Consider the following 22,009-nt stretch of genomic DNA (forward strand, 5'->3'; position numbering starts at 1 on the left):
AGGGCCCGGGTGGAGTTAAGTTAAGTGCAGGGCTGACTGGACAGCTACCGCGATGCTCAGATGACGGACTATGAGTAATGGGTTTCCTCATCTATCTCACACAGCCGCTGGACGAGCGAGTATTACGGAATGAGATTCAGACAGGAGATCATTCAGATTGAACCATGATGCGATGAAAGCCACCGACATTTAAGAGTGCTCTAGAAGACAGCTTTAAATCTTGCCGACATTAATAAACCAGCTCTTAATAATTCATTTTTAAACAAGCAGGAGTCTGATTTCATCAGGTTGCTGAGTGCGGGAAACTCGGCAGTGTGCCGTCTCTTCCCCCATCTGTCTGTTTACGCTTGCTTTGTTTTTCCACTGCCTTTTGTTTTCACCATCATCAACTCGACAATAAACCTGAAATGCCTTCTGACAACTAAATCGAGGTTGACTGAAGACTTTTCACCGTTATGTCGACTATACACAGCACACTGTGGTCTATACTGGTTCTTTAAACCAGAGGTTCTCATACCTTTTGTAATTTAAGCCCCCCCCCAAGCCTCCCCTATCATGTGGCATGCCCCCCCCCCATGTTGGAGAAGACCAGGTATAATGATTATCTATTCGATATAAAATATATCTATATATAACTTATTCTATAACACGTTTGATAGACATATTTTTGCTTTTGTACTTTTATAAACAATTTTTCATAACTTTTTATGATTTTTTAAAATAACTTTTATAAAACTATATAACGGACAGGTGTGGAACATGAATGATATAAAATGTTTCTGAACACTAGAACTACTTCGAACAAGAGAACCAGGCTGTAATAACGTGGACTATTTTACATGTAAAACACGTGTATTCCACTCGTCTTGCATTCCAAAAACATTCACATACGAATGATGTGAATCAGGACGAAGGGCGCGTCTCATTATCTAGGACATTGTTAAAGCAATCAGTGGGACACCTGCGCTTGTTTCTTTTTACGTTCACGTCTATCAGTACGTTTACATGGACAACAATAATCCGATATTAACCCGATTAAGAAACTGGCATGTAAACGGCGATTTCTGATGACCTTAATCCGACTGAAGTCATACTCGAAGTAAACACAAAACGGAATTAAGACGTGTGGAGTATTCCTGTCTTAGTCGCATTATGGACGTGTATTACAGACATGTACACACCTTAATCACACTATTAACGTCGTGTGGGAGTTTTCACCGCATTTTGCGACAAAACACGTGCACACACGGCAGCGCTCAACCGTTTGACGCGTACTTACCTGCTATATAGGCGAGATACATGTATTTCAGCTAATATATAGTATGTAAGTACGCGGTTTGGGACGCAGCCCATGGCTTCAAGCAGTCGTACAGCATGACAAATAATAAACTGCACTTGAAGTTTTCGTAAAATTAAAAGTAAAAACACCCATAACTGTCTACGGTACCATAATGAGGACAAACTGTATGTGGATACGTGAAATTCTGGAGGGAACGTCGGACGGCGCGGCGACGTAATGACGTGTGCTGTTAATCGATCCATGTTCTATAACGTGTAAAACAGGAACATGAAAGGAGTATTCTAAAAGCGACTCATGTAAACACCTTAATCACAATATCGTCTTATTCAGAATAAAGTCAATAATTAGATTGCTGCTGTCCATTTAAATGTAGTCTCTGTTAAATCAATAAGTGGGACACCCGTGCCTGCTTCTTTTACATTCATGTCCGTGTCAGCTGCCGCGCGATCGACGGGATGTGCTGCGCCGGCTCTCAGCCACTCACTGAACAGAGCAGACGCAGAGAGACGTGAGAGTGCAGCAGGAAAGAAAGACCTCGCGCTTGCAGGACAGTACTGGCCACATTTGGAAAGCTTCTCAGGTTTGTCCAAAAAAATCACTAGGCACTTTTTTTTTTTTGCGCAAAAAAATAGTGGTCTGAAAAGTCGCCAAGTTGGCAACACTGGTCTGCACTGACAGCTAGATAAAAAGGAGGCTAAGTGTAAACGCAATATAGCGTAAAGCTAGGTTAATAACACTGCTAAACGGAGATGGGAGAAAACAGCTCTTCAGCCTTCGCACGCACAGACACTCCAGCGCGCAAAAAAAAAAAAAGAAAAAAAAAAAGGGTTATTCAAACACTTGATTGAAAGTATTGTGGATGAAATGCTTAACAAAAATGACTCGGGTGGAGAGGACGGGATTTAATCTAAGGCGGCCTTCATCGGAGCTCAATTTATACCCTTAAGGACGAGTGACATTAAAGCTCTTTAAAGGGGGGAGTAAAAAAAAAGCCAGTAGATAAAATTGCTTTATATGGGAATCCCTTTCGAGGCCGTAGTGCTGTGGAAATCCTCAGCATGGCCATAGATCATTTTATACAGCGATTAAGAGACACGTGTGGCTCTGAAACAAAGATTTTAGTAAGTTATCTCACTACTGTATACATTAAATATGATTACACCAAAGCGCTGTTGAATTCTCCAATCGGATTCATCAGGTGGTGTTGATTAATGTTCTGCAGCAGTACGCCTCTGACTGTAGTGCTGGGCTAGAATTCAAATGACCGCTTTACATTAACGCACTTGTTCTAATGTGTTATACTGTTTCTATAGTAACCTCTACTTCACAGAGATGTGTATGGGTGACATGCTACATAAACCTAGACTAATAATAAATGGATTACTGTTATGTAAGAAGGGAAAGCATGTAATCGTTCGTGCATCATCTGTACGGTTACGTCGATTAAACTTTTAACGGAAGACGTCTCGGCTGTCGTCGCTTTTTAACGATTAGTACGTTTTCCACCACGGTCGAGTCTTCATTCAAGAGGACTTCCTGTTCTCGCGATTACTTTTTTTGGTCTTATTAATTTCAAGAATGTGATTAAAAAAATAAAGAAATATATATATAATAAAAACAGGACGCTTGGAGGGGGAACAACTGTTTGTAGCTCTTTTAAAGTAAACTAACTAACTTGTCTTGTGGATGGAACTATAAATGGATTTTTATTTATTTATTTTAAAAGCACGTCATTCGTTAATAATGAACAAATTGTAATGTCTGGCACAATGGTGTAGTATAAAAAGGTATAATATAATAGAGTACAGGATGTGCTGTTATTGTGAAATAAATCAACCCTGGGGTCACATCATACCACGCTCTCATTGATTATTTTCCCGTAACAGCACCCCCTGTGTTTCATTTATTTAATGTAACTGAAACACAATTAGCCAGTTAGAACATTTGGACCTTCAGGAATGTTTCGCTAGCTGGTTGCTTTGCATCAAAAGTGACCCTGACTATGTATTCATAATATAACCAAAGCCTCTACAAATGGTCGACGCCCACAAGCAGCATACCATATGTTGACGATCCTCAGCTTCAAGTGACCTTGAAACGGAAGATTATTTGCTTGGTTCCGCTGCGAGTAGTCAAAACAATCTCTATATTATCTCTGAAAAGGCAAAAGTTTCACAAATCCCTCCACAAGTGCATTTTAATAAGCGTTTGTGTGTGTATAAACGATGAAGTGGAATTCTTTAACAGGGTTTTATTGCTAGTGTTCGTTACTAGCGAGAAAGTCACTGGTGATGTCGCTCTAACACGCCAACCGGAGCCGACTGACCGTATATCTGTCCTGTCTGAGGCAGCGCTTGAAGCCTTGGCCATCTCAAGTACTTATTTCTGACGTCTGGAAGATCCATCACTTTATTTTATCATTCCATCATGCAAGCATTACACTCCCAATGGGACCATTAATGGATGTGAGGTTGTGTTGGAGAAGTGCCATGCTCTACAGCCTTTAACAAAAGTGCACTGGACGAACTCAACGAGTTTAGACTGGAAAGTTCCTAGAAATCAGGATTCAGGACACTGGTGTTATATCTCCGCTCCTGGCTGCAGACAGAGCACAAACTGTCCTTGTAATTTTGGCCTGATTTTGACTAGCAGCGTTGGCGGAATACGATGTAGCGGAGTCTCAGCAGGTTTGCGCTGCCCTTGGTCATTTCTGCTGGTGTTGAGAAATCAGCGAAACGAGATGGAGGCCATTCCTCTCTTTTAGCACACCACAATTCAGTGACTTTGCAGACGCTTCAAAGGCAGCATGGTACATCATTAGTATCAAAGTCTTGCCCATATTCTCCATCGCTAAAGGCAAGGACTCAAGGTGGTGTTTGTGTCTGCATGAGGCGCTCCTATAACAGATTGCCGCAAATTCTCTGCATCAAAGTCGTCTGGAAATTCGCCGCCGCTAGAGGCAAGGACTCTCTCTGGTGGTTATGTCTGCATGACGCTTCTTCTACAGGCCAGGCTCCCTATTAAGAAGCACACTGTACATCCTCCACGGGACCAGTCTTGGGGTACACAGTGCTACTACACGTGTTCTTTTTGCTAGACAGAAGAAATGCTGACTTCATAGAAAAGAAGTGAAATTGATACTGAGGCCAGACATGACTGGTTCCCAAACATATCGCTGGAACCTGGCGTTCTAAATTAGTGATACCGAGGCTTCATTATGCAATTTTCTGAAACACAATGCAGTTTTAAAGTAAATGAATCACAACAACCTTTGTACTTTATGATTCCATGGAGTGTATTATGTGCCGGATAACAGCATGTCCCAGATTTTTTTTTTTTTACCTCTACAAATTTAGGTCAATTTAAGACTCTCACGTAACACTACTTTTATATTTCCGTGGGAGGGAACAATGGCGTGCACGGTACATTTATAGAAAACACAGAACATGTGTAATATTTAGTTTATTACAGTGTCAGGTTTTCACGGTTACTCACAGTGATTAACCTTGCATTGATTCCCCCCATTCAAAATCCTAAAAGGTCTCTGATTAAGTCACATCATTTGGGGGTTTTTGGTTGGTGTGGACAGACGGATGTTGACAGAGCAGGTTAAATATATATGGAAGTATAACAGTGCCACAAGAAAAGATGAACCTAGCGGACTGGCATAAAATCGGCTTGAAGTTGGACGTTCGATATTGGCAGATATGCGGAAATTAAGGGACCGTCTCTAAAGTTACATACGACGTTGGTATACATGTTTCTAACTGCAATAGCATTTGAAGGGAATGACTTACAGTCATATAACCAACTGTAATGTGTTCATCTATGTGTTAGCTATAATGCACATGTTTGTTTTGCATGTCAAATGGGAGGAGGGTCACTGCATTTATTTTTAGAGAATGTGGGAATCTGTGGATTCAGAACTACAGGCAGAATCGAGAGATTGAGAAAAGAAAGAGGAAAAAAAAAACGGGGGGTGGGGTGTGGGAGAGATTAGTAGACAAACAGAGAGAGAGAGATAGACTGATTTGAACTTGATTTTATTTATTGGTTTCTTTTTCACTATCCTGCATACATTTATACGTCCTCAAAAGACTTTGAGAGTATGTTGTTTTTAACAAAAAAAGAAAAATACTTATAAGAATTTTCTAAATCTGATTTTCGGTATGTCTGTGTATATGGTTATGGGTCCAGTATGATAATGTATGTTTTTACATGTACATACAAAGGTATAAAGGTATACAGAAACAGCCTCAGACCCCCTAGGGTTAAAATGCATTTATGGGGGTTGCTAGTTCCTCGCGAAGGCAAATGCTATGGTGACCTACAGAGATCACGCCATGTACTAATGCACAAGCGCAATCAAGTGCACTATAATAAATGCTTAGAATAAAGGTCATATACTGCATTAAAATGAGGTGCATGGAGCATAGTCATTTTTAGTAAGATAATCACAAATACACTGTAAATCTCTGTGATTTACTACTAAAGATTTCAGTGTTTGCGTGTTTGATTGTTTTGTTTTTTTTAAAAATTATTTTTAAATGATCATTAAATGCTGTTATAACCATGAAAAATGTTCAACCCCTCCATTACATCACCCCTAGTCATAATGCAGTGTTTCACACCTGGACTTCGGACATGGTCACAGAGATGTTGTTGGGTTGAACAGTTAAGTCGACACACTGGTCCACTCTGGAGGCAAAACGCCAGGGTTCATCTGCCCGCTCGCATCGGTCCTTACGGGAGCAGCTATACACAGAAACACACAACACACACAAGATCACGCAACATGTTAAACACTACACCGTAATGTCACCACGCCACTCGCTCTGAATGATGCTCGTATGCCGGAACAGAGCTTTTATTGCCTCCCGTGTCCAATCCAAAGAAATTGACAGTAATTTTTGTAGATAATGCTTTCACAGGCAATAACTTTTACAACGTCAGGCTTTCAAAATGTCAGCTTACAGGCAAACCATGACCTCATTTAAAAACGGGCGTATGCATATGCATCTGTAGGGTTCAGCTCTCTCGAGTTCCCACCTAATTTAAATGCTTATTGCAAATGCTACAGGGGAAGTCACTTAACTCAATAAGGGCATGTTGCACTTACTGTACTTCTAGCTCACAGGAGAGACAGAATGAAGTCGCTACACCGGCATTAAGACTATTATGTTAATCATCTAGTCTGCCTAGTAGCCCGAGGCTCTGAAGCTTGGTATTTGAGGCTAGAGACGCTCATCAGACATTTACTGAAGGAAGACAGTAGATATGAACGGGAGGTTACCATGTTGCCTTACTTTCATTTCCATTTACATGCCCTCAATTAAAAATCATGCTAATGTTCATCCTCTGAGGAAGATGGAGCGATAAGGAAACCGCTTTCTGTGTATTTGGGTGAAGTTTAATTAACGTCTCTGGGTTGCTCTCATCTCGTGTGGAGCAGTTCGAAAAATCAACAAGTCACTACTATTTATTTATTTATTTATTTATTCTCTTAGGGATGAATCCATAGAGATACTGATTGTCGTAAACAATGTTACGATACTAAAATTCGATACGATGAGACAAATGACCTGGACAGATGTTCACGATTAGCGACGGCGATCAAAACAAATCAGGACGCGAACCGTGGAACTAGCGAGAGGAGCTACAACAGCATCTTCTTACAATGTAAGGAACCTGATAAAAACCGGATTTATTGCATCTTTCGAGGGATGGTTTAAAGTTGACACAGAGCGGTATCGGCGAGAGGGGTCGATAAAAGTGAGAGCGGTGAAATACGTGCGCACGCGAAGGTATTCTCGAGCGTAGAGCAGTTCAGCTCGGCGAGCACTGAGCGCCACGCACTTTCTTTACACTCTCGAGTCAAGATGCAATTCATTTTAAATGACCACGCTTGCTGATAATGCTCTGTGCACTCAAGCTATAAAGTCAAAACGTCGCAGAAACAAGCATAACCGGGGCTAAATATAGTATTCCACCGGGCCCCTGATGGATTAACACTAAGTGCATTGCTCAAAACCCAAAACAAACAAACAAAAAAACGGTATTGATTCATCCCTATCTTATTCATCAAAAAAAAAAAAATGCTTCAAGGCAATTTCACACACACGTACAACACTCCCAGCTGAACCCAATCACCCTCCAATTAAATCAGTGGCGAGACAGCCTGTCAGACTCAGATTTATAAGGTGATGCAGAAATGACAACAGTAAGATTTATAGTTCGTAAGCCATGTGCTTCCTGTTACAGCATATATGATCCTTTATAGCGAGACGATAAAAGAACGCATCATTCAGACCACATGGCCAATTTTGGCAGAAACATGTACTCGAGTATACGTGGGATATGGTTTTGATATATTATATATGATATATACTCACACATTGAGCAGGACACACCAGCCACAGTGAGGATCTCTGGAACCCAGACACTCGGAACACGTCGTGTACTGATCGCAGCTCTCTACAGGAACACGCTTCACCTAGACACAGAGAAAGAAATATTACACTCATTAAGGTCATTTAAGTAAACGCTGTTCCGTGCACTGATTTCTCGCTATATGTGCCCACAGACAGCAATTAGGTGACGTAAGAGCAGCTCGAGGCTCCATGCGGCTCATTCGTATGTCCGTGTGCACTGGGGTGTGCGTGTCACATTTGCTCCTGCCTGCATGTGGGGAGAGGGGAGAGGGGGGGATTTCACAGGTGTGACTGTGTGCATATGTGAAGGAGTGACCCTGCTTCTCATGACCTGCTGGGCTTTCTGACAGTTACCCCATGGTGAAGTTAATCTCGCTGACAGTCACCAGGAGAACGTGGTGCTTGGGACAAGGAGATGTGTGTTTTAGAAAGTAGAAAGAGCATGAAAATACCTGATTTTTGTGGTATTTTGTTAGGTTTATGGTTGGTCCTGGTGTGATGCATATTTTTTTGGTGGGGGTGAACCGATTCGATACTCAGAATCAGTATTAACAAAAAAACAAACAAAACACACACACACACACAAAACCCGATTGGATATCAGAGGAGAAAAAAACCTCTAATTTGACCTTGTAACAAATGAAAAACACTCGAATTGATTTGGGATTTATTTATTTAGCAATGTGACTCTTTTTTGGGGTAAATGCTTACATATCAAACAACTTGACTATTTTTGTGAGGATTGTATTTTAATATGTTTATTTTTACAAGTGATTTTTATGTGAAAACTGCAGTTTTATCAGTCATGTTTTAGTGAAACACTATTATTAAATTTACTTATTTATTATTTTTTTTTTTAAGTGCTCCAGTGAAAGGTGCAACAGTTCATATTTTCCATTTCTTACTAGTGCAAATAATGTGGAAAATTATGTAGGGATGATAAATAAAAAAATTAAAAAATAATAATACATAATTACAAAGAAAAGAAAACGGGGCGGGCGTTTGGAAACCTGCCTTCCTGTCCAGAATGTACGTGTTTGTACTTGGATTGGCCTCCCGCCAGTCATTTTACAGACACGCCCCCAACGCGCCGTTCACATCTTCATAAAATTCATTATAAGGGGAAGCTGCATGTTCTCTGAGCGCGCAGGAAAGTTATGTCATTGCTAATAATAATTCTAGTTAGTATGCCAACTCTAGTTGAACCTCCTTAAGTTTGGGCTGGGGGGTGGAGCTTTGTTAACATGGCCAGAATTAGGGCGGGCTCAGTGAGTAAAAAAAACGAGAAAAAAAAAACAGAGGTTTAATAAAAGATGGGCAAGCTGAGTGCAAGAGACGTTATTGCATTGAGTCTTGAGGCCAGTTTGAACAGTGTGTGTGTGGTGGGAAAGAGAATCCTTTTAATCTGACTGCAAAAACACTAAACTCCATCCCCTTAGGTCAGTACGCGTGTGTACGTAGGTACACACACACAAACACACACACACATGCACAGCTTGAAAGAAACTGGGCAAGAGAGATGAGTTGGAAGTCTGCCAGAGACTGAATGGCTACAGACACAGTTGAGTCAGAATGGAGAGAGAGAGAGACAGACAGACAGACTGAAGTGAGAACAGATGGGTTCTCAGGAACTGCAAGTTCAGGATGGGAAGTGATCAGGTATACGTTCGAGAGGTTGTGGGAGTGTTGTGTGATAACCAACCCTAAGCTCTTAGCGGCTCTCTGCCTAAATGAGGTCTAGAACAAGCTTCCCAGTGATATGATGGGGGAAAAAGGCAAGTCTGGAATGGCATGCAGTTGTGATGTCATCACTGGCTCTCCGTCTCTCCTGCTCATTCACACACACACACCTACACAGACTCCTGACGTTGGGAAATATAACCGTTTCATAATCTTCTGTTTCGCGAGTGATAGAAATCAATGTGGCACTTGTGACAGGAGCCAAATGAAGTCAAGTAAAATGACAGACATCAAACATCGCCTGATAATGGACCTGTCAACACACACACACACACACACACACACACACCTTAAAAAAAGTTCTCTCATCTCCTTCAGGCTTTCATCGATCACATCTGTATCTACAGATCATTCAGTCGGATTTCAGAAAAGATCAGAAACCAATTTTGGTCATCTACAGAAGCTCAATATACATGAAGGAACCAAATTGGAGTAAAATAATTCTCATTGTTGAACTTTTTTTTTTTTTTTTTTTTTTTGGAGGCAATAGATTTGAACTGTAAACAAAAACAAAAAAAATTACAAGACAAGCTAATAACTTAATAACTAGTATTACTGCAGAACTAAAAGCCATTTAAGAGCTTTACTGAGCGAGGAGCCAGACAACAGCCTTAAATTAGGCAGAGATCTTAGCTTTCTATGCCAAAAAGGATTATTTTCCAATAACAGCGCGTGCTACAGTGTTTTATTCCTCTTCTACCATGGCAAACTTATTAAGGAATAGTGCTGGGTGATATATCGCTATAATATCCATATCGTGATAAAGGTTTACGCGATACATTTTTCGGAGATAGCGTTGGCATGGTGATTTATTTATTTATACATTTTTAATAAGTACAATTTAAATGGTACTGAATGGATGCCGTTTATTCATTTATTTATTTTTTTAATGTAATCTTAAACTTAAAAATATCGTCGAACTCAGTTTAATGCTTTGTTGGTTTGTTTATTTTACTACAGTTTTGCAGACAGTTAGCCAAGTTATATATCATGATGCGCATTGTGTATCTTCGAAATGTCCTCAAGTATCGCGATATAATATTTCGGTCATATCGCCCAGCCCTATTAATGAACATAAATGATTCAAAATCGTGCTGCAATCATATTTAATGTAATGGAACAATCCATGAAACAAGTTGTCATGTTACCATCTACCGTGGTGGAAAACACACTCCCAAGTAAATACTGACACTGGAGACTCCGCCTATAAATGTTAAATAAACATCTCCTTATAGAAACCGCATTACATCAATGATTAAGTGTTTTTTTTTTTGGTTTAAATTTGATTATATGACATGTCCATCATACTGTCTCCATAAGTCCCCGTGAAAGAGCCGTCATAGAAACGATAACATATTAGAACCACTGCATGAGACCTGTATTACAATCAGAACTACTGTTTACATTTACGGCATTCGACTTACATTTATCTCATTTACACAACTGAGCAAGTGAGGGTTAAGGGCCTTGATCAAGGGCCCAACAGTGGTAGCTTGAACTCCTGACCTTCTGATCAGTAACCCAGAGGCTTTAACCACTGAGCCACCACTGCACTGTTACAGAAAATTCATCAACACCCTCTGACCAATCAGATTCGAGAATTCAACAATGCTGTGGTTACATATACAATAATAACTGTAAAATATCGCAAAACCTTACACAACCCCAACATATCGGAATAAATATTTGGCATCATGATGCATGTCCCTGAGTATCGATATCCCATGTGCTTCATTGTGCACTGTGTAGGTCTGTACTGATCCTGCACAAGTACGCCAAAGCCAGCTGAGTGAAATCTGTCATATCTGCATGTCAGTGATGTGCAGCCTGAGTGTCTGACCTTTTCCTCTGCAATCTTTAATGCTTTCACCAGCTGCTCATGTTACACTGTAATGTGTGCGCGAGCGTGTTCTCGCCTATAAAGAGTCCGCTGTGCAGGATCTCTCTGGCAATAAACTCGACCCAGTAAGAGAATGGTAAAACATTTAGACCCAGAAGAACACAAAAGGCAAGCAAAAGCGCACAGACAGATGCACACAAAAGCGCACATACACAGCTTGATACCTAACTGCTGCCAAGTGGGAGGACAGGCGAAGACCAGACGAACAGACAGACAGACAATCTGTCCATTTCTGTGATGACTGTAGGATGGTAGAATTAACACCTGTGTACGAAAACACGGCTGAGCAATACTCCAACTCCAGATAACTAAATAACACGACAACAGTTTAAAGACTGCACACTAAATGCAACCCGTGTCCAAAAAATAAATAAATAAATAAATACATAAAAAATAAAGAAGCTACTCTTCTGTACGTTCCTGCAGACAAACTCGTATCTAAAAGGAGCGGCACGCACTCAAACAGGGGGTTCTCTGAAAATATTTGCAGTCGGGACCAGTTTAACAGCGAAATCAAGTCCACTTCAGTACAATTGGACCTCATGGAGGTGATTTAAACGAGTACAATATCGCGTTTATTCGTAACAAAATCGTTATTAGATTCAAGTTACTGATAAGTGACGTAATTTCGTTGGGTTTTTTTTGTTGTTTAAACCCATTTGACGATGAGAAGACGTAAAACTAAACTAAGGTTCTGGTCATTTTTGAATAAAGCCAAACATCTGTAGCTCGAGTTCTTGAGTGGTGAAGTCATAAGACATTTTCCTGGCAATCACAAGCTCATTTTCCAAATCGTAACCGTGCCGTTGTGTTATTAAAACCTTGACTATTAAGTTGTTTTAACTTAATTTACCTTTTTAAACCTGAAGATAATCATGTAGGTACATCATTTAGTTGCATTAGTCTGACAATAGCACAATTAAACGGAGATTACTTAATCAATGCAAATTGTTACCTTCATTTAAGTAAGTCCAATGAATTGTTCATTAGAGTCCTAGGGTGAGCAAAAATGTTTAAAAAAAAAAAAAAAAAAGAATTCTATATAAATCAATATACATGATATTGGATCTTGCTTAAGGCACCAAAAGGATTAAAGTCAGGTTGAAGTTAGCGCTTGCATTATTAAAACTGACAAAGACCAAAATGATTTAACATTCCATCAGCTCTGTATTCCTGTGCCATTTTAATTTCACGTTATCTACATTTACATGCAGCCTAATATGTTAATAATCACATTTATTTAAAAAAAAAAAAAAAAAAAAAAAAAACCACGAGGCCACTCTGAATTAACTCTCCATCTGATCAAACAAGGTTGGTAATCAGTTTAACAATCTGTTAAATAGAAGAATAATTGCTATGCAAACTCATCGGAATCATCTGCATACATTCTTGTGCATGAAAATGTGGATGTACATTGGATTATAGATTGGAAACATTCGTCCAGTTAAGAAATAAAAAAAAAATTGGAAAAAAAAAAGAATCAGATATGGGGTTTGGTGTTTGAAATCAGAACAGTGCAGGACACTAATAATAATAATAATAATAATAATAATAATAATAATCATCATTCTTATCTGATGTACGATGAGGGCATTTTCACTAGCTACGTTTCCATCCATGTTGCGAATTTAACTTGAGTGAACATTTTGAATAATCGCATAAAACATCTGCGAATAAAGCACCAAAGTTTCCATGCGGCACGCTCAAGAGAATAAAGTCGTCACTTCTGATGGGGTGATTTGGTGTTGGGAGACTGTGTTTGGTTCGTGTTGCTTGCGCTTATGGCTATAAGTATTCTGTGTTCTGTTTGAGTTTGGTTGTCCCTGTACCCGTTTGTGTGTATTATATTCACCACTGTACATACGTTCCACCCGGTTTACCGGCAGTAGGGGAGTGGCTGCCAGTTCCTTTGGAAGAGGGGTCCTTTTTCGTCTCTGTTTTTGGCTTAAGGAGTTAGGAAAGTACATTTGTATTTGTCTTATTATTCTTTTAGGTAAACTATCTCTAACAAAGAATTTTTTTATTTATTATTTTGGCCTTGGCCCACCCTGAAGATACACCTGGTGTTTGATCTATGTACAGTTATTATATATATATATATATATATATATATATATATATATATATATATATATATATATATATATATATATATATATATATATATATATATACACACATACATATACACACACACACACACACACACACACACATACATACATACATACATACATATACACACACACATATACACACATACACTTGCCTGTTTCACAATATACCACAACTTTTGTTGAAATCTGTTGATGTTTGTTGTTCCTGGCTTCCCTTATTTAGAGATCATTTCCGTTGAATTACGAGATGGTTACTCCATGCCGCCAAAACTAGACTGGGTCGTAACAAGTGTGCCCCCCCCCAACATAATAAATGACTTGCGATTCATTCAGAGCACAGACGAAATGCTATCACAAACCTGATGTTATCTTGCGATCGGAGGCGGATGCCTGATATTTGGGAAGGGAATCGTGTGAGACAGTTCTGGGAGATAATTATACCAAATCATTTCGATGACAGACTTCGGCTCAGGCATTTCAGAAAGACAAAAACCATTTTCGAGATGCTGTGTAACGAGGTTGCTCTGCTGGTTAGTCCGGATACGCCGACCCACCGCGCGCCAGTTCCCACAGAAAAGCGCATCGTCATTGCCCTGCATAAATTTGGCCACGTGCACAGAATATCCGATCACATGATTTGTCGAGGCAAAGTCACATGACTTTTCGATGCGCATTGACGATTTTATTCAGTAAATGTGTTTCCATCGCAGTTTATGCGCGTGTTTCACATACATACATACATACATACATACACACATATATATATATATTTTTATTTTTTTTTTAAATCCGCCTCAACTGAGCGAATAAGTATTTCATGCACAATTTGGAGATTATATACTATATGTTAAATATATCTGCTGTTTCCATCCAGCATTTTTTAAAATATATATATAAAGATCAAAATCGCAAAATTAAGTCTTGAATTATAAGCACTCGCATGATTAGCTGATCCAACATCACTCTGACACGACTCGAGCTTTTCATCATTATGCCAACACCGACACTGATTTAAATGCCACTCCGTTATGTGTGTATATATATTTCGTCGGCATTACACACGACTCGTATAAACAGAGATTTCGAGCTGATTGAGAGTTCGCGATGCGTGTACCCGGTTCAATAGGATTCTCAAGTCGGAACGAATTTGCTCGGACTGGAAGAAAACTCGCTCAGACGCTTCCGTTTGTCTAAAATCGCTTTTAAGGAAGAGGTACAGACAATGCTAAAGCACTCTCAGGACAGCATGCTGTGATCATCTATTGTCCTTTTGCGAATGCCGTCATATTTCCCGTCCTAGAATGACGTACACGGTTTACAGTGAAATGCTAGTTCCTCGGTTGGAATAAATCTGTCCGTATTTACAGCAGCCCTATTACACACTTCTCACCTGGTGCTAAACACAAAGATGTCAAATTCATTACCGTTAGCAATCATCAATTCTGTAGTTTAGAGCGCTTCCCTAACCACAGTGCTCGAGAATCTTTAATATATCTTCTTATAGATTATGTGCCAGAAAATGCAGCCATTATATTTGACAACAAATATGGTTATTAAAATCAATAGTAATTATTACGCCTGCGAAACAGAGCGTCGTGAACCAGCGTGCGTGTCGGAGCTATTTCAGAACGGACTTCCTGCTAAACTCCCGGAGAACGCTGCGGAGAGAGCCATGCACGTTCAGAAGTCATGCTGGAGGAGGTTCAGAAGTCGTGTCGCTCCCATTTCCGGCTCAGCTTGCACCAAAGTTTTCATATACCGCATTATCATAATTGGGTGTGTTTTTGTTCTCCGCTGTCGATAACAGATATCTACTGTAATAAATTAAATCTGGTAAGTGCTGCATCATTGGATTTGCCTGAATTTGTGATTTCAGGCGCGCGTCTGATTCGCTGTAATCTGATCTGCGCTATCCCCAGCCCGGCCGTGGAGCTCGGGGGCCCTGGTGAGATCGGCCCATCAGGTTCGCTTTAATTAACTGCTGCAGAACACGAGGCCAGTGCTAAATTACTCTGTCACTCCTCTAAATGGAGTTTTTGAGGAGCAGGCCGCTCAGCGACTCCAAACGCTGGCATTTCCATTATGCTCCCAATGAAAGAAAAAGGCGCGGAAGAAAGAGAAGTAGATAAAGAGAGCGGGAAAGAGAAAACGATGGAGTTTAAAAAAAGAAAGAAAGAAGAAGAAAAAAAGGGAACAAAGTGAATTTCTCTCTTTGTCTCATCAATCCAAAGTGCTCGTATTCTTGAGGGAGTAGTCCATCATTTTCTCCCTGGAGAAGAACAAACACACTAAGGGAGTGATTACTAAAGCTAATATCTATTGATTGTTTGTTGTTTATTTGGGCCATGAAAAGAGGCTCTCTCTCTCTCTCTCTCTCACTCATATATATATATATATATATTCCTCAAGGCTTTTGGTCACTTAATGTTAATACTGATGTGATTGTATGTATTATGTATGTCGGTATTAATATTAATTGATCATTTGGCCGTCAGTGATGAAGGTCAGACGTGCGGCACAGCAGGGGGTAAAGGGACATGAGAGGAAAGAGGAAAGCAAGAGGAAAAAAGCTGTTAAATGGGTCAATAAACAGAAATGACATCAATAAGACCTGCGCTGTAGCACCATTCAAGACGCACATATGCTGTGTGTGTGTTTGTGTGTGTGTGTGTGTGTATGCCTGTTTAATGACCATTGCACGAATATATCTGCCATCTGGCTTTTCAGTTCTCCAGAGCTTTCTAAGGCCAAGTCAGTTAAGATTAACATGACAATGACCATATCTCCTGCTGAGAAAGTCAATACTGTGTGTGTGTGTGTGTGTGTGTGTGTGTGTGTGTGTGTGTGTGTGTGTGTGTGTGATATTTGTGTATGAGCTTTGAGCCAAATAGAGCGATCATTTACATGTGTACAGATCAGTCAGAATAGGTTATACCGTGTTAATCAAGAGGCTAGTATTACAAGGTGTGTGTGTGTGACCTGAATGGTAGAAAGAAGTAAGCACTCTAAATGTGATTGAGTGTTTCGATACCGAGGCCCTCCACTCCTCTTATCAAACCCAAATCTACAACTTGATGGTATAGATAGACACACACACAAATGTAGACTGATACTCAAAAGCTTCAGTGTACTTAGAATGCAGAAGGGAACTGTGCAAGCGTGCGTGCGTGTGCGTGCGCGTGTGTGTGTGTGTGCTGGGGGGGTAGGGTGTACATACACAGTGGAGTGTTCACATGCACAATGACAGTTTCAGGCCAAGTATGCTAATGAGCTTGGCTATGCTCCAGGTGTGTGAGAGAGTAACATGAGCCTTCGTCTAGGTGAACAGAACCCAAACAATCACGCCCAAAAATGACGAGCACGTCTCAAAGCATGACGGATCTGTGTGACCTAGTGAACTCTGGGATATCTATGGTCTCCATCTATATTCCTAATTATCACCTACTTATCACCTCATTAACATCTCCACTAAACAAGCAGGAACCGAGCGCAAGTGTGAAAATCTCCCAAAATACAGTGATATTCGGCACAAAACGCAACATTCTACACGCACGCGTGCGGTTTTGTGTGTTGTTCACATTGGCATGCATGCGCCGAGTGTTTGCAGTGTGATCCCCTTTGATTAGAAGAGGAGAAAAACAGAGCAAAGGCCAACAGGGCCTCGATGAATATTAATACTGCACAATTAGCAAAGCAGAGCAGAGCGAGAGAGAGAGGGAGAGAGAGAGACACACACGAGGGAGAGAGAGAGAGAGGGAGAGAGACAGACACAGGGGGAGAGAGAGAGAGACACACACACACAGGGAGAGAGAGAGAGAGAGAGAGAGAGACACACGGGGAGAGAGAGAGAGAGAGGGAGAGAGACACGCAGGGAGAGCGTGAGAGAGAGGCAGGGAGAGACATACAGGGAGAGAGAAAGGTAGAGGGAGTGAGAGAGAGGGAGAGAGAGAGGGAGAGGGTGACAGGGAGAGAGAGAGAGGGAGAGAGACACACAGGGAGAGCGTGAGAGAGAGGCAGGGAGAGACATACAGGGAGAGAAAGGTAGAGGGAGTGAGAGAGAGGGAGAGAGAGAGGGAGAGGGTGACAGGGAGAGGGAGAGAGACACACAGGGAGAGTGAGAGACATACAGGGAGAGAGAGAAAGAGGTAGAGGGAGTGAGAGGGAGAGGTAGAGAGGGAGAGGGTGACAGGGAGAGAGAGAAAGAGGTAGAGGGAGTGAGAGAGAGGGAGAGAGAGAGGGAGAGGTAGAGAGGGAGAGGGTGACAGGGAGAGAGAGGGAGAGAGTGCAATAAAGAAAAAGGGGTGAGATCAGGAATGAATGTACTCATGTATACTCGTACAGTCAGAATGTCTCTGAATACTATTCATATTTTTATCATATGCACAATTTCAAAGGCAAAAAAAAGACAACATTTGAAAATAGATATTTTTTATTTTATTGTATATATCTCATGTTCTACTCTTAGGTATATAATGTCCAAGTCAGCTATAGAATTACTGGCACCGTAACTTTAAAAAAATATATATGGGTAAAACAAACAAATAAATACCCCCCCCCTTCCGCATGCATGAGCTTACAGATGCTCATGATTGGCCAGTGTCAGTGTGATTGACGGGAGAAAGAGCTTGCCTTCCCAGTCCCTCCAGCATTTTGCGATCGCAGAAATTAACGCAAAAATCAAAGAAACTCAAAATTTTTCGAAATTACTACTACAGGTCTGGTTCCAAAACGCGCCAGGTGACACCATCACAACGTACATTCAGTTAAAGCGCTCTACAACGTCGAGTGCATCTAGCACGAGTACAGCTAAAAGGTCTCATTTACCAACAAACATCACCACGGAATGTTGAAATTTTTGCAATTTCGCCTTGGACTCCTGGCCACGGATGGCTGTCAAATGATGACTGGGTCAAAACTTTTATTGCGCTACTCAGAAGTAAAAGGTATTTATCCTAAGATGTCCAAAAAATATACTTCAACAAAACCACAGGAGCCACCATCATCACCCCTACACATTCAGTACTTTCTCCAACTCCTCTTCGCCAGCATAACGCTTGATGAAAGAATATACAGAATACCGAATCTCAGACTCGCACAATCTCTCCAGATCTTCCAGAGCTCTAGGTCCTCTCTTGTGGACTCTCCTCCTCAGCTCACTCCACTGTATTTCAATGAGGTTTGGGTCAGGGGATTGGGATGGCCATGTCAAACGCTTCATTCTGTAAGCACTGAACCATTTTATGTGAATTTTTAAAAAAAAAAAAAACACTGTCCTGCTGGAAGATCCGACCATGACCCAGTTGTAGCTTCTTGGCAGAAGCAGCCAGAGTTTCATTTTAAAATCTCCGGGTATCTCATGTAGTCTATGAAGAGTGTTTCTTGCCAAAAAGTTTTATTTTTTTCCGTCTCATCTGACCAGAGAACCTAGTCCCAGTAGCGTCTAGCGAGCTCCTTAAATTCGTGGTTATATAAAAGAAAAGGCTTCCTTCTGGCGCGCCTTCCAAGGAGTTTATTGGCATGGACGTAATGTCTAATTGGAGATATGGAGACTATGTGACTCCAAAATGCTACCATCTTAGAAAAATCCTCCAACCGTGATCCTCTCTAACCAAATGCACTTACATCCAGTTCCAAGCAGGTCCATCTATTACAATGCTGGTTGTTTTAAACGTCTTAACTATTTTAAAATTCTTAATTATTGTCCTAAGAGACAGTAAGAGCATTTCCGGGCATGTTGCTATTATTTTACATCGAGTTCCTGATTTATGAAGTGAAAACACTCCATTGCCTGATGTAACACACTTTTGTCTATTTTCATTTGTGTATTCTCGAATCTACCCCATGTTGATGAATGACTGAGGGAGGTTGGACTCGATCCAATGTATATATGTATACCAGTAGATTTAACCAGTGGCATAGTGGTTAGCACGTTTGCCTCTCACGTCGAGGATTGGGGGTTTGATTCCCACCCCCGCCATGTTGTCCCTGTGCTTCGGGGTTTTCCTCCGGGTACTCCGGTTTCCGCCCCCAGTCCAAAGACATGCGCTGTAGGCTGACTGGCATTATCAAATTGTCCATTGTGCCCTGCGATGGGTTCCCACCCCGTCCAGGGTGTCCCCCACCTTGTACCCAGAGTTCCCTGGGATAGGCTCCATTCTCCACGGGACCCAGTATAGGATAAGTGGTACAGAAAACGGACGAATGGAGTACATGTCTCCTGACCGGTGCAACCGAAAAGCATTCTGCATCTTGTCTGGAGATCACTAGCTCAAAACCCGATGATGCCATAGTCATCCATGGTCAGGGGGGTCTAGTGGGCAAAATTTCACGTGCTCTCCAAGTTGGACAGATGGCATACTTTTTCCAGTGACGCTAGCCAATCGTGAGTGTCTGTGAGCTCACGTATGCAGAAGAGGGTAGATAGCACTTTCCTCCGAGTGGGTCGTGACGCAGAACTATGAAGGTTGACTTCACATGTCATGGAAGAAGCATGTGTCAGCCTTCACCATTCTTGGTTGGTAGCCGTCATGTGTTAGAGGAGAGCTGGCGAATTGGCATATCAAATACTAAATAAAAAAACCCAAAGAACCCTTCCCAAAAGTGAAAAGTAGATGCAAGCCGGTAATTTCCCACGTCGACTCATGGAAGCCGTTTATCTTCATGTTCGGTTAGGTTTATAGTGTCCAAACAGTGCCATTACCTTTTACCCCATGTAGTGAGCATTTAATAGGACGCCATAAGGGGGCTATATATCATGCAAATATCATGCGATGCATATTAATGTGATCAAACAAATGGAAATTCATGTCAAACATTGAACATGTTGAAATGATATTGCTTCATGATCTCTGTTTAACTATGTAGTATAGGTGTGTGCATCAAGACAAGGAGTAGAACACCATGTGAAAGGCTTGTCCAGGCCATCACACACGCACGAAAACAAACACTATTACTATTTACAGATAATACACATCTAATTGTTTGAGTGGAAATTTTGAACTATTGTGTGTGTGTGTGTGTGCGCGCAATGTTTATTATTATTATTATTTTTTTACACAATCAGTTTTGCTCATTTTCATTAAGGGTGCCAATAATTCTGGAGGGCATGGTACATAATATAGTGCTACTGCTAAAGTTCACACTCTTGACAGCACGAGAAAAAAAAAAAAAAAAAAAAAAAACCTACATGCTCATTAAGAGTAGAACGCATTTAAATAATCCATCTTTAAAGCAATTAAAATATGAATGCAGTTTTTAAATAATTTGACAGCCCTAGCTAGCACGCACGCGCGCGCGCACACACACACACACACTGCTGAAGCATATACACACACAGAAATGAAATATAAATATACATACCCACACACAGCTACGAATAAAGTAGGACAGTTGAGATCTTGATGGTAGGGGACCGTGCGGGGACCGTGCGGGGACCGTGTGGGGACCGTGTTTATATCTTGCTGGGAATCAAATGTCCCCACATGAATAGAAACGTGAACGTTTTGACCTTGTGAGGACATTTGGCTACTTATATTATTTAAATACTACCACCACCACCACCCTGTTTCCCTTTAGTTACTGAAGTTAAGGATTAGGTTTAGGTCTTGCATAGCATTGATTAGCTGCGTTAATAATTACATCACCGGAAAGGTCTTCACAAGACCGAAGAAAAATCTAGAAAGAATAGTTCCAGCGTTTGAAATAATCCAGTCGTATTCAATAATGTCGGGGATTGAGCCTCTTAATCTGAACAGCGAATGAACAGCGGTGAACTGAAGCTCTTTACAAGCGGGTTAATTACCTCACCCAAACACGTCCTACACACAAGACTTAATCAGACATTTACACAACACAAACCCAATATTACAACTCACTCCTGCACAACAAGACCCGCACGTGCAAGAGAACTGCGGCTTAAGTAAGGCGTTCGGTACAATGGCATCATGTTGTGAATACGCTGTTTCCGTAACGACGCACTAAAACACGCACAGCGAATAACTAAAGCATGAAGAATTCACAACATTGTATTACAGTAAACTCACGGTAATAATATCTCTGGAGATCAGGTTTTCACAACAAGGCCAGTTTTCACATGCTGATACGGATTTAGGTTAATATATAGAACGTGTGAGCATTTGGTTTCATTTTTGCATCGACTAATAGAGCAAATCTGACGAAAATTTGCCAATATCACGGAATGTTGACTAAATTTAAAGAATATTTTCGTCAGAAGACAAAAAACTATTTTCTGATGTTCCAGTACTTATGTCTGAATATTCTCAAGAATTAAAAGTTCATTGCTCTTTCAAAGGGTGTACCTGCATTAGGTGCTATTATATTTTTTATATATATATATATATATATATATATATATATATATATATATATATATATATATATATATATATATATATAAAAAAATAAAATGACTATCATTTATCGCAGTTATTTCTGGGACGATATATCGTCCAACAAATTATAGTTATAGCGTCGGGCCAATGTTCAACCCTCGTCGTGGTCA

At 40.6% G+C, this 22,009-nt stretch overlaps 1 protein-coding gene across 2 annotated transcripts in view; it reads right to left on the reverse strand.

The window, feature by feature from the left end:
* Positions 1-22,009, reverse strand: part of plxna1b (plexin A1b) — a 225,193-nt gene that overhangs the window by 78,531 nt on the left and 124,653 nt on the right. For both annotated transcript variants that reach the window (XM_017479802.3, XM_053683765.1), the window contains exons 5-6: positions 7,693-7,793; positions 5,932-6,055 (exon numbers count right to left, since the gene is read on the reverse strand). In XM_017479802.3, coding sequence (XP_017335291.1) covers positions 5,932-6,055; positions 7,693-7,793 — 225 coding nt within the window. The remainder of the gene's footprint in view (positions 1-5,931; positions 6,056-7,692; positions 7,794-22,009) is intronic.

The sequence above is a fragment of the Ictalurus punctatus genome, chromosome 11 (assembly GCF_001660625.3).
Source record: "Ictalurus punctatus breed USDA103 chromosome 11, Coco_2.0, whole genome shotgun sequence".
Lineage (NCBI taxonomy): Eukaryota > Metazoa > Chordata > Actinopteri > Siluriformes > Ictaluridae > Ictalurus > Ictalurus punctatus.